General features: G+C 34.6%; 1 protein-coding gene across 16 annotated transcripts in view; it reads left to right on the forward strand.

Annotated features, from left to right (window-relative positions):
* Window positions 1-13,854, forward strand: part of HERC1 (HECT and RLD domain containing E3 ubiquitin protein ligase family member 1) — a 203,903-nt gene that overhangs the window by 103,659 nt on the left and 86,390 nt on the right. For 11 of the 16 annotated variants that reach the window (XM_070500325.1, XM_070500306.1, XM_070500355.1 and 8 more), the window contains exons 25-31: window positions 902-953; window positions 3,349-3,477; window positions 7,758-8,026; window positions 9,773-9,988; window positions 10,634-10,754; window positions 11,005-11,242; window positions 11,396-11,589. In XM_070500325.1, coding sequence (XP_070356426.1) covers window positions 902-953; window positions 3,349-3,477; window positions 7,758-8,026; window positions 9,773-9,988; window positions 10,634-10,754; window positions 11,005-11,242; window positions 11,396-11,589 — 1,219 coding nt within the window. The remainder of the gene's footprint in view (window positions 1-901; window positions 954-3,348; window positions 3,478-7,757; window positions 8,027-9,772; window positions 9,989-10,633; window positions 10,755-11,004; window positions 11,243-11,395; window positions 11,590-13,854) is intronic. The other 5 variants (XM_070500363.1, XM_044764763.2, XM_070500372.1 and 2 more) reach the window with 1 other exon arrangement.

Genomic DNA, 13,854 nt, shown 5'->3' on the forward strand with positions numbered 1-13,854 from the left:
GGTGTGTGTACGTAAGACAAAAATGTCTTTATCTACAATGTGGGTACATGTGTGACCAGGTAGAGATTTTGTACAATGACATTTCCTAATTTTGTCACTTCTGCAGCCTTTCTTCTTTGCCACCAATTTTTTTATTGTGTGATAGAGTACAATTGAAATTGCTAAGACCATATTGTTAAGTCTGCACATAAATTTGTCTTCTGTCTTTTGAATCTAGTTGGCTGTACATATAAGCAGAGTAAACAGTTGTCTTTACCCACCCCCTGACCATATATACACAGAAATACACCAAAATACACTTCTGTTCTTCCTGAAGGCCTTCACTGTTTTATTAAGCTGTCTGCAATTTCGCCAATTTGAGATTTCCTTATTTTAATAGGTTTTTGAAAACATTTTAAAACACTACCAGAAGGCTTAGAACTGTTATTTTTCTGTTAGTGTGGATTTGTCGGATTTTCTTCCTCTAAACACTTAGCCAAGGCTAGTGGGAGTTTTGAAAAGAATGGAAAGTGAGGATAGAGCAAGTAGTAATTTTGGAAAATGGGACTTTAGGCATCTAGAGGGTATTAATAAGATCATACTGTGTTGCGAAAATAAAAGACAAAGAATCCACAGAAGAAAAAGTGACAACACAGAGGAAGACTTTTGCTATTTTACAGTGTTAATTAATGTGCACCCTGACTTTGTGTTTGTGTATCTCAGAGTTACGTGCCTGTGTTTTCTTGTAGTTGTTTTCAGTGGGTTTTTAGAGACTTTGTTGTTAGTCTGGCTTGATTGGTGAATAAGTAGCATATTGCTATAATTATATAGGTTATTTTTTATTCTAATACTCTAATAAATCTTAATCTTAAAATACTTTTCACAACTAAATTTTATTGCTTATTTATTTTTAACTTAATAGAGTGGAAGACGAAATGTTGATTTGGATTTGGCATCATCTCATAGAAAGAGAGGTAAGTATTAAGAAATATTAAATATCTAGTTAAATTAAGTAACTGTTTTTATATCTAATATATTTAGATCTGATTGTCATTGAAACATTATTGCAAAAAAAATTTATAAACGTTTTATCAGAAGAGTTAAAAGGAGATAATTTTCTATAAAATATATACCCTTTTAAAATCTGGGAATGTCTGGGAGGTAATAATCAGTTCTGTTTCTCATTTGTCATGTAGTGTTTTGACTTTCTAAAAATCCTATGGAACTCCGGAAGCAGTGCTTTACAGTAAGGGGGTTTTGTACATAATTTGCCATGTATTAGCTCACTGATACAGTTACTATAGTTTAAATGATGTCATAGGGAGAACTCTTTATCCCATCACCTCCTAAACACACATACACGCTTTCAAACTGAAAGTTTCCAGCTTATTTTTCCTCTTTGCCTCTTAAGATAAAGCATGTAAGAGATGAGCTGATGATTTCTTAAAAAGAAAATTTTCCCATGAGGAAGAATTATAGAGTGTCATCAAGCGTTAAGTTCATTTGTTAGAAACTGTGTCTTAATGATTAATATAGTTAACTCTTGGTTATATGTAAAATGCATTTTAGAAAGAACAGCAGTTTTGGATAATATAAATCCAAGGATTACTAAAAATGCTCTAAGTATTATTTTCTATTAATTGACATGTTTATTAAACCCATTTATACTATGGTTGTGAAAAGTGAAATGGTAGTTACCACTAATGTCAGTTAGTCTAAAAGCCTGCGGGAAAAATTTTTTTCCATCGTATTAAATCTTTCATATTTCAAAATGAAACCCTTCTCTTGATAGCTTCCTTGGCAGAATGTTAGATTCCCCCCATAGGAAAAAAAATGAGAAATGAGGGAAAATGAGGAATGAGGGGAAGAAATGCACACACAGTTTTTTCATTTTTATGTTTATAACTTAGAATAAGAAATGTTGGTACTTCTGTAGAATAAAATATGGCAATATTTTATCCTTTAATTATAATTAGAATACAGAGAATGATTTTTCTGAAATATTAGGAATGAATAATAATGGCTAGGGCTAGTACTTTATTGAAAAGTCCTTTGAGACTATAATATATCAAAGCTGTTGGGTTTCTAAAAAAATTATAAGGTATGTGTAATATCAAAGAAATTAATGATGTTTAGTATAATGTGCAATATTTATTTGATTTTCTAATTCTTTGAAAACTGGCAATTCATGTGCCGTAATTAGCCAGAGTATCCTTTTCCTTAACCAGTTGACTTAGGAATAAGATTAAAATTTTGGAACAGATTTACCTTCCTAATTTTGGTGAGCTCAGGTGAATATTGTTGTTAAAATTTCTATGTTTTATTAATGAATGGATATTATTTGGTCCTGGAGAGAAAATGGCTCCAAATTTATTGAGTAGCATAAGGGATCCAAGCTGTAGTTTAAGAGCTTCCTACTATACTAATTATATTTATAATTGGTAGTCCATTGGCTAAAATTATTCTTTTCTCTCAAATCTTTATCATGCTTATGGAAATGTAAATTTGAGATTCAGCCTACGTTAGCATGTCAATATGTGGCAAAGTAATCTTTGGAATAAAACAGAAAGTGATCTTTATCTTTGAATTAAGAATAACCTAGAATTTGAGTATAAGTTACTTAGGAGCAATTAATGTAACACTTTAAAACTACTGTTCTAGAGTTACTACTTGTTCAAATTTTTAAACAATTATCCTATAAGTAGATGTGGATTTCCTGTAGTTTTAGGTCTAAGTAGATAGAAATGAATTAAGCCATTAATCCAAATCTTCTTTATGGATAAACCACCTTCTTCAAGGTAGTACCAAAACCTATTAACTTGATGGAATTTAACTTTATTTTGTTGAAAATAGAAAAGCAAATACAGGACCTCATGGGAAAAGTGTTTCTTTTTTATTACCCAATTAGGAAGTTATAATAGGGAAGCAAACTAGTTATGTAAATTTTCATCATATCACTTAAGGTGGTAGCAATTTATTCTAGTAATCATTACATTTTAATGTTCCCAAGGAAAATATTTGCTGGTGGCTTTATTCCTAGGAAAAAGTGACTAGAAAGTAGAAGAATCATCATTTTAGGGAGGGCGGCAAAAATAGTTTTCAATCTCATGAGTCCTAGAGCTTGTGGATTAAACAATGAAAATGTACACTTAGTGGTTTTATTTATTTTATTATAATGGATTTCCTTCTTCAAAAGAAATTAACACTGAAAATACGTTTAGGAGATTATACTTTGAAAGAAGTTTTTAAAATCATGTATATTTAGTAACTACCCTCTGACGGCAGTGAGTTTTTTGTCTTGTTTTGCTTTTAAATGATGGTAAAATAAACCACCCTATTTTTTCCTTATTTATTGTCAATACGGACCAGATGCCATAAGCCATCATATGCCTGTCTTCAACTGGGCAGATGAACCTACCAAGTCTGAAAACTATTTGGGGCCATTCAGGTGTTCTGATTCTGACTTGAGCTGTGAAGGACAAGCAGATGTCCGGCCAAGTGAGAATTCTTCTATGTCCTTGTTTACCCCTTTCGAATATTTTGAAGAGGAAGTGCAAACTTTTTTCCCCTCATATAGCTTTTGCATTTATTAGTCTCAGTGGTCCTGAGTTATTAAAAACCTAATAAGAGAAATTATATATAGAGAGAGAACAATGCTTAGTTGTGTCCTGTTTACTGAAACTAAATGGGTGTGTCAATCAATGACAATGGTTGTATACACATTTCAACTGCTTTTATTATGCCTCCAAAGACTCCTCCCTTAGAGGACCTGGTGCCTATAAGTTCAGTATTTGGCATTGAGAATACTAGGATTCATGCTGTTGAACCATGATGGTTTCCTCTCTCCTCACTTCAGTTAATGTTTCACAGTTGGTCCAAGCTCTTGGTCCAAGTGAGCAAATATGGTAGGAAGAATTAGAGCAAAGTGAGCAAATAAATTTAGCTCAGCCACTTTGGTCGGCTCTTTAGAGGCATCAAAGCTAAAGTCTAAAACCAAAAGTGTCATAAATTACTTTAAAGAGAGATAGCTGAAACATATTTCTGCTTAGCGCCTCAGGTAATATGAAATTTGTGTTCATTAAACACTTATAAACTGCTTCCTATATGCAAGGCATTGTTCTAATCATGTCAGGCATATTTACTCATTTAATTCTTGTAAAAGCCTGTCAAAATTCTTGACAGAACCTGTTAAATATGTTGATATTTTGGTACTTTGATAAATAATTAAAAGATTTGCTATAGTTATACAGAACTGAGCTTGTCCTTTACTGAAAGACGATACCTTTTGCAAACACTTAACTTTAGCTTTCATATTTAGGCTGAAGATGATACAAGTGAAAAATGGTGGGGATACTAAAAGCAACAATTTAAGAAACAACATCAGGAATTTTATTAGTTAAAATACTGTATGGTTTGATTTTTCTTTTCCTAGGTCTTTAAATATAGTGTTTGAGTTTCATTACTAAAATAATTCTGGGAACATTTATCAACATGTGTGTTTTGTGGTGTAGCATGTATGGGTGAAATGCTGTTTTATGTATGCATTTCAAATTAGATTATATAAAGAAGAGCAAATGTAAATGTTGTCTCCTGTATCAAATTTCTCCTTTTGTCTTCTGATTCTTGTGTGGTAGTGTATTTACTCCTTTTTGGCCAGTTGAGCCCCAGAAAAAAGAAGAGCTTCAAGCAAGTACATGATGGCATGTTTAATTTTTTTCCCCTTTTAGCTTGCCTACATATTTTATGGTTTATAAAGTATGTATTGCAGCTCTGCCATGTTCATTTTGATAATTCCATTTAAGAGCCAAAGTAGTAAGGACAAGTAAACAATCTCAAAAATTTCTTGTTGGACTTTATATTTTCTTTTTATAGTAAGTAACTCTGAATTAATATTAAGTAAGAATTGAACTTACTCACAATTACTCTATAGATATGCTTTTCAGACACAGAATTTCCCATATTTAGATAAAACAGTATAGAACAAACTAAAGTTATCAGATTGTTACAGTTTTTTCCCCAAGAATTAGAGTTCTTTCATCTCTCATTTCCATACTGTAAGTTTTTGTGTTTCAAAGTATTGTTGATGTCAACCTAAATATTTTAGTTATTTTATTTATTTATCCTAATACTTTCAAATAGTGTCTTTCCTGTTCTTATATTTTATTCATACAAATTTTTGTTTGGGATACACCTAATAAGTTGCATCCTTTAAATTAGGGGTCGGTAAACCATGGCTAGTGGGCCAAATCAGACCTGCCACCTTTTTTTTGTAAAGAAGGTTTTCTTGGAACACAGCCACACTTATTTGTTTATGTATTGTCTATGGCTGCTTTCACACTACAACAACAGAGTAGTTCCAACAAAGACCTTTATAATCCACAAAACCTAAAGTATTTACTATCTGGCTCTTTACAGGAAAACTTTTCTGACCCCTGCTTTAAATTGCAGAAAGGAAGGACTTAATTTTAGGATTGGCCACCCATTTCATAGAATATTTTGGAGTATATTAAGGCAATTCACTGTAGATTTTTCACAATTGAACCTTTGTATAGGCAGGCAATTGAAATTTCCATGGATCAGTGATGTGTGAGTTGATTAATAACAGAAATATGTAAGATCACCTCCCATAATATTAAGGATTAATTTAGCAGATCAATTTCTTTGAGCCTCTATTTCCTCTATTGAGGAAACTGGACTAGATAATCTTTAAGATCTCTTTTACTTCTGTGGTTCTAACTCTAGTTCATTGCACATTTTGTAAGGTAATTTATAGGTATTGGAAAACAGAAGAACTTTTTATTAAGATTTTATTATTGAACAAACAAGCTCAATACAAAGAGCCAAAAACTATCATTTGTAAATTAAGGCTAAATCCAGATTCTGGCTTGGGAGTGCTTAAAGAAATGGAAAATGATTATTTCTTTTCTTTTTTTTGATTTACATTAGCCCCAGCTTTCTTCTTTTAAACATCACTTTTAATTTACGACATTATGCATCCGTGACATTATTCTTTGGATTTTTACTCTTTTCTATTTTACGTAAAAAGATACTCAGGTATACAATTAGGGGCAATTTTCGGGTTGTTTATTTTTCATATTCAGTAAAACTGAAAATTCTGCATTTTTTAATCTTAAGAATTCTTGGTAAAACGTGGAAAGCAAATAAACCATGTATTCTTTGGCATTCTAAATTATTTTAGTAGAATGCATATAAATTATTTCCTAGTTACTTTAAAAAGTTAGCTGCCTGTTACGAGTTTCTGTGTCTGACTTTGAAGTCCTGGGGTTTTACTGACACCAATGTAATAATTAAAAAATAAGTTATGCAATCAATATTGTGTTAGTTTGTTTTCTTTGTGGGCATTAGTGTTTAAGTAGTTCTCTTCCCAAATCTTTTCCATCTAATTATGTAACATACAATTTTGCATATTTTATTGGGTACCTTAAGATACATTCCTAATAGAGAAATTTGGTATATTCACATGATAGGATATCATATAGCACTCAAACAAATGAACCATGGCTACATGCAATAATGTGAATGAATATTAGCAATATTATATTGAATAAAAAATGATACTTATTTATAATCAAAAACAACTAAAACTAACCATTATTTGTCTTGGGAGTACATATAAGATAAAATGATATCTAACAACAGTAAAAGCAAAAGAACGATAAACCAAGGCTTCGGGATAATGAAAGCCTTAGGTAGGAAGAGACAGGGAGAAGTGGATTGGAGGAAGAACAGACAGGTAGATAAAAGTTACTGTCAGTTTTCTAGTTCTTGTGTTCACATTTATTACAAATAAGTATAAATACAAAAGCAGCCTATGCATGGACCAGTGATGAGAGTATATCATGAGCCAAGGCTTATCATTAATTCATGAGATCAATTAAATTAAAAAATAAAAGCTTGTAAGAATTGGACATTTCTATATTTATTTAAAGCTAATATTGGCATATGGCTTGGACAGTTGTGTTCAAGCATATTAGCATTTTTACTGTCTAATGTAAACATTTTAGCCTAGAGAATGCCTACTGGCAAAACTAATGTTATTATATTTAATGACTGTTATGATACCACTTGGTAATTTTATATAGATATCATTTTACACTAAATCTTACATATTCTTGTCTGTGAAACTTTGCTTCCTCTATATAGGAGTTTCACAACCTGCAATAAATATACACATGACACAGGGAAAGTGTTCTTTGTACTAATGAAACCCAAAGGGTGATGTTTATGTCTCCTTTTTGTCTACGTTTACTTGCCCTTCTATATTCTTTTTAAGGTAATGTTTCATTGCAGATATGTAGACTTCACGCAATCTTAACTTACTCTTCACAATGATAATCTTAAATCAGATGAAGTCCTATTACTAGTAGGTCTTACCCGCCGTGTCCTAAGTGCCTAGTTCCTTTTTGTTCATAAATGATAGTCTCGTTTAATACTGCAGAGCATTTTAAGCTAAGCATTTTGAGAGTGGCTTCTGCCTTTCTTTTTCTTGTGGCAGCGTGTTGCTAAAGCGCTTACAGAGACACTGGTACATCAAACAGGGCTTTCCCTTTATTTTCTTACATTGCTCTAGTTTTTGTTTGTTTGTTGTTTTTTTACCAAAGCATTTTGCTCAGATTCACTTAATGCATGCATGTATTCAAACACGAGTATCCATTTTTCACCAGTTGGTATGGGAGCAGTACTCAGCCCTCATCTAGTTTCGGAATGTATGCTTTACCTGGTTGCCATTGATGCGTGTTTGTTCTGTTTGTATGTAGGTCCTATGCACAGTCAGTTGGAATCCCTGAGTGACTCTTGGGCTCGCCTGAAACATAGCAGAGACTGGTTATGCAACTCCTCTTACTCTTTTGAGTCTGATTTTGATCTCACCAAGTCTTTGGGAGTTCATACTTTGATTGAAAATGTTGTGAGTTTTGTGAGTGGAGATGTGGGGAATGCCCCAGGTTTTAAAGAGCCAGAGGAAAGTATGTCTACAAGTCCCCAGGCCTCCATCATTGCAATGGAACAGCAGCAGTTAAGGGCAGAAGTAAGTCTTCGATATTTACTCTTCCTGAGGGTATATGGAAACTTAAACCAAACCACTGAATGTATAATTGTAGGAAAAACTTTTCCTTTTTTTCCTACTCCTTGCCTCCTCATTTTCTCCACCTGAGCTTTTTGATGTCCCTATCTTAACTAAAACAGCATGATATTTTGTTTGAAGTGGACAAAAGTGCAAAATTTTGTCAGGATACTCTAATCATAAGTCTTTCCTTGTTTCCTAGAAACTAGAGTGAGACTGGCTGGTGACCATATGAATCTGCTTCTCACAGCCTCCATTTTTGACAAACTTGGCCCATTTAACAAGGGCTAGATTAGAAAGAACATCATGGTAATAATGACCAACACTAAAATTAGTGAGCAAAATTTTAAGGAAACACAGGATATCTGCAGAGCCTCTAAGTATCTCCCTCAAAATATTTATTAATTATTGTGGTTTTAACATGCCCACAAATTCTTTGATACTCTTCCCTCCAGGAAGTGGAACCTAATTCTCCTCCTCTTGAGAGTAAACTGGACTTAGTGACTCAAGGCTAATAAATAGAGTATGAAAAAAGAAAAAAGTAGTAATTTACTTTGTAAAAACCTGGCAGACATCACATTAACCGAGTAATCAAGATTAGCATCACCAGCAATAAGTTATGGTGATATCATGTACTCCTGAAAATAGTGTGATGAGAAGGAGACTTTATTTTTCTCCAAAATCCATAACTCTAGTCCAATCATGAGAAAGCATCAGGCAATCCCAAACTGAGGGGCATTCTACAAAATACATGAACAGCTATTCCAAGGTGTCATGGTCATGGAAAACAAGGAAAGACAGATACTATTACAGACTTAAGGAGACATGACAAATGAATGCAATGTATTATGTTGGATTGGGTCCTGGAACTGAAAAGGGACATTATGGAAAAAATGGTGAAACCCAAATAAAGCCTGCAATTTAATCAGTAGTCTTGTCCCAATGTTAATTTCTTAGTTTTGATAAATGTAGCAGTTATGTAAGATGTTAACATTGGGAGGCTGGGGGAAGGTATCCAGGACCTCTCTGCACCACCTTTACAACTCTGCTGTAAATGTAAAATTATTTCAAAATAAAAAGTTTATTAAAAAAAAAAGGAGGAATAGGACAATTGACTGCAGTAGTGGGTATTATCCTCCTGTGAAAGATAGAGCCAGAAGTTCAAGAGAACCACAGAGAAATCTTTCAGAAATCCTTTTTCTGATTCTTGAACTAAAGAGTACTCATTCTGTGTTCTATATTCTTTATTATAAGTAAGGGAAGCAATAACCATACTACCTTACAATTTTGAAACCTTCACATGTTTCTCCTCAAGAGCATCACAATAGCTCTGTGAATAGGTTAGGTAAAATACTATTAGCCTCATTGAGACTCATTGAGACTGTGTTTTACATCAGTGAGTTTCTCAAGGCCACAGAGTAAGTGGAAGGGTCTGGCTTGAAACCAGGTCTCCTGCTTCCAAATCTGCTACTTTTCCCATTGTACTGTGTAGCCTCTTTTATACTGAAGTATACTTAGAGAGTTTTTAGAGAGATTTTCATTTTAAAAAGTCATAATAATAAAGCAAATGTTTATGTTAACAGAATAGATTCCTAAGAAATGTCAGAATTTTCCATGTGCTAGGTAATATATTATCTGTGACATGAAGAGGTTCTTTGTGTCTCAGTTCAGTGAAGAACTCTAAAATATGTTTATTTTACTTTTCTCAAGCTTCGTTTAGAGGCACTTCACCAGATCCTCGTTCTGTTGTCTGGGATGGAGGAAAAAGGTAGCATCTCTCTGGCAGGAAGCAGATTGAACTCAGGCTTCCAGTCATCCACACTACTCACGTCTGTGAGGCTGCAGTTTCTAGCAGGTTGTTTTGGTTTGGGCACTGTTGGACACACAGGAGCTAAAGGAGAGAGTGGCCGATTGCATCACTATCAGGTAGGTAATGGACCTGTCACGTGAGGATGACACCTTGCAGTATATTTAGTTTTAACCATTGTTTTTTACAAAACTAGTTCAATAATGCTAAACTTTTTGGTATTTAAGACTGAGGTTTAAAAATATAAAAACTTTGAAATGACTCAAAGATATCTTATTGGTTTAGTTTCCTGAGTAATAATAATACTATTGGGATTGGGTGAGCCACGGTACTGTTGTACTTTTAGATTCTTTGCTGGCTCAGTTTTGTTAACCCTTAGCTGAATTGAATAGAGAGAGATCTAAGCTGGGATAGGGATTGGTGTTTGGAAGGATGGATTTCAAGAATTTATATTTTAGACTAGATCATTTTACCTAGCTTCTCTGATTGCTTGAATTTTTTTTTTTTTTAAGTATTGCCTTTATGTCTTCTATATTTAGAGAGGAAATATTGTTTTGTGAGAAAGGAGAAAGGTTATATAGAATCAATAATTATCAAGTATTTAAAAATAAATTTATTATAAAACTTTTATACTGAAATACACTAAATAATTAAAAACCACCACAGGGCTCTACATAGTCTAGGAATAAAATACTATTACTTTTATTTGGGTAGGAGGTATTATTATTGCTAATAGAAAAGGTAAATCTTTGTGTGTAATTTAGGATGGGATCAGAGCAGCTAAGAGAAGTATTCAGATTGAAATCCAAGTGGCTGTGCATAAGATTTATCAACAATTGTCTGCTACCCTGGAGAGAGCCCTGCAAGCAAACAAGCATCACATCGGTGAGTAACTGCCCCGGTAGGTAGAAGATGCAAGGTACATTTTGGGCTGAGGTGATGCTAGATAGATGCTAGATGTTCTATACCTTGTGTTTTACATCAGTAAATCAACTTACAGGTAAAGAATAAATGTTTCTAAATGTAATAGTGTTCCATGTAACTGTTTATATTTTGGAATATTACTTGTTTTAGTAAATACTTTGTTTACTTCAGAGAAGATTCTCAACTGTCTTTGTTTCTTTTTTTTTTCCAGAGGCCCAGCAGCGTCTTCTTTTGGTTACAGTTTTCGCCCTGAGTGTTCACTATCAACCAGTGGATGTTTCTTTAGCAATTTCCACTGGTCTGCTAAATGTATTGTCGCAGTTATGTGGCACGGACACTATGCTAGGACAGCCCCTGCAGCTGTTGCCAAAGACTGGTGTTTCCCAGCTTAGCACAGCTTTAAAAGTGGCAAGTACAAGATTGCTCCAGATTCTAGCCATCACTACAGGGTGAGCATTGTAGATGTCTTGGTAGAATTGTGTGGGGTCTGGTCTTTTCATTTTAGTAATTTCCATTTCCCCCTCATCTCCTTTATCTGTTTAAGCACAACGTTTGCCCTTTTGTGTTGTTACTATTTGTTTCTTTCCTGTTCTTTTATGTAGGACCTATGCTGATAAACTGAGCCCTAAGGTAGTTCAGTCCTTGTTGGATCTACTCTGTAGTCAGTTGAAGAATTTGTTGTCCCAAGCTGGTGTACTACTTATGGCCTCTTTTGGAGAAGGGGAAGGAGAAGAGGGTGAAGAAGAAGAAAAAAAAGTTGACTCCAGTGGAGAAACTGAGAAGAGAGATTTCAGAGGTATCATGAACCTTTTTCTCTGTCATGATGTACAGGCATGCACTGAGTCCCCATTGTGTGCATATCATTAGAATGTAGACTTCTTTCTGTTGTGAGGCATGAAAGGATTTTTGTTTGTTCATTTAACCCCTTTTCTCTCCAAATATATATGATTTAGATGAGCTTCTGACTGAACCTCCTCTCCTTAGAGCCTGTTAACCCTGATGCAGTGACCATACTGCTTATTCTCTATGTTCAGACTCGCCTTGGCTGTTCTGACTCTAGAACCTAGAGGTTCCAAGTGACTGACTCCCCCAGATTATGCTTTCTTAGGATTTGATCCTGACAACCCATCTCTAATCAGTCTTTGCTTAAGTGTTCCCGTAGGACCAAGGGTTTTACTATTTGGGAACTGGGAGCTGAACTTTTTGCTAGGCTGTTCTCTTCCCTAGTCACTAAAAAATTTCTTCATTATACTTAGCCGTCATAATTTTTGGTTGCTGCAATATGATCATCTGCTCATAGCTTTAGCAACTATAGTGAGCATTGTATTTCAGTAGAACTTACTAAACCCTGAACAGCAAAACTACTACATATGTCTGTTACAAATTAAGGGAATAAAGGTCTAAAATTGGTCATTTATTCAAAACATTTTGTGAAACTACCATGTCTTATCATAATAAACTCTGGGAGCCCTTAAATCCTTTCTGGATTAGAGAGAGACAGAAAGAGAGAGAATTAGATCGATCGATAGATGGAGAGAACAAGTTACTTAATCATTCTGTGCCCTAATTCCCTCATTTAATAAAATGTGCATACTAGAACCAACCTCAAGATTGTTATGAGGATTAAATAATTTAATACATGTAAAGCAGTATCTGGCACAAAGTGAGAGCTTGGTGAATATTAATATTGGAATAAATATTAAAATTAAGTAGCAGTATTTAAATAATATTAACATTGTGTAGATAGGTGAGTAGATAGAGGAAATACCCTGGGGATACAAAAATGATAAAACGTTGTCTCTGCCCTCAACGACCTTCTAGGGTAATGAGGGAGGCAGACATGTAAACAGATGATTACAGTGTAATAAAAGAAGCTCAGAAGAAATAGCTAAATCTCTTAAGTCAGAATCTAGGAGGATGTATGGGTCTGATTAAGGACTAGCTTTTAGTTTGAGACGCTGAACCTGTGGTTCCTTCTCCCTGTTTACGTAAAGAGTATGGTGCTTATACAATATGGGCAGACTCACGAGGTGTGACAAAATTAAAAACAAGCTTTTACTGCCACCATCTGTTTTCCTGAGATCTGGTTGGGGGATACAGGGTTGTTAAGGTAATAGTTTTTCACCGCTCTGTGCTGAGTACTGCACATGCAGAAAGCAGGAAAGAGACAGATAAGTTACAGCCTATAGGTTCCTGAGAAAACTGGATCCTTCCATATCCAGTGAAGAAAGAAATAGTTCTTCTGTGTGTGAATCTCAGCAGGTGTAACAGTAGGTTGAATCCACATCTGTTACCCTCAGGTCGTCCTAGGGAGAAGGCCATTGCACTCTCTCTGTTTATGAGGATGGCTGGGAGTGAGACTGATTCTAGTCAGCAGTGGCCAGGCATTCAGAGGCAGGCTGCACGGGTATTAATAAGCCCACAAACCCTCTAAAATGATTAATTGAAAGTAAGGTGTACCCTTCATTTCAAATGTAGTATTGATACTGAAATACAAACTCTATCATCAAGTTGTATCAGCCAGCTTTGTATTTAAGGGCTCCAGGCTTTAATTAATTTAATTAATTTAGTGTCTTGTTACAGAAATACTTGCTGGGAATGAGGATGGAGGTTAGAATGGAAGCCTCATAAAAGGGATTTTCCCAGGGATCTCTCCCAAGAGAGAAGGCTTCATAGAAGAGGTAGCTTTTGAACTGGATTTTGAAGGAATTTGTAGGAACAAGGTTGGAGTGAGATATGTGGGTACTCAGGGCAGGCTAATAATTTTATATTCTTCAAACTAATATTATGAAATATATTTGCTTAGTAGCCTTCAGGCAAAGGAGAGGTAGAGTACTGTGTGGAGGAAATGTAGAGGAGTTCTTAGCTTTTTCTCTAGTTGTCCTTAGCAATTTAGTTCTCTCCTAGACTTGCATCTCAGCAAAAGAAAAGTCCTCCAGTTAACTAGACGTCTATGAAGATAGATTACAGGCCATTAAGCATGCACCTTGGCAAAGGAGTCTCCCTTCTATCACAAGTGACTTGTCTGTCTATTCCTTAATTAGACATGCGAGGATCTCCC

This window comes from Equus asinus, chromosome 2 (assembly GCF_041296235.1).
Source record: "Equus asinus isolate D_3611 breed Donkey chromosome 2, EquAss-T2T_v2, whole genome shotgun sequence".
Taxonomy (NCBI): Eukaryota; Metazoa; Chordata; class Mammalia; order Perissodactyla; family Equidae; genus Equus; species Equus asinus.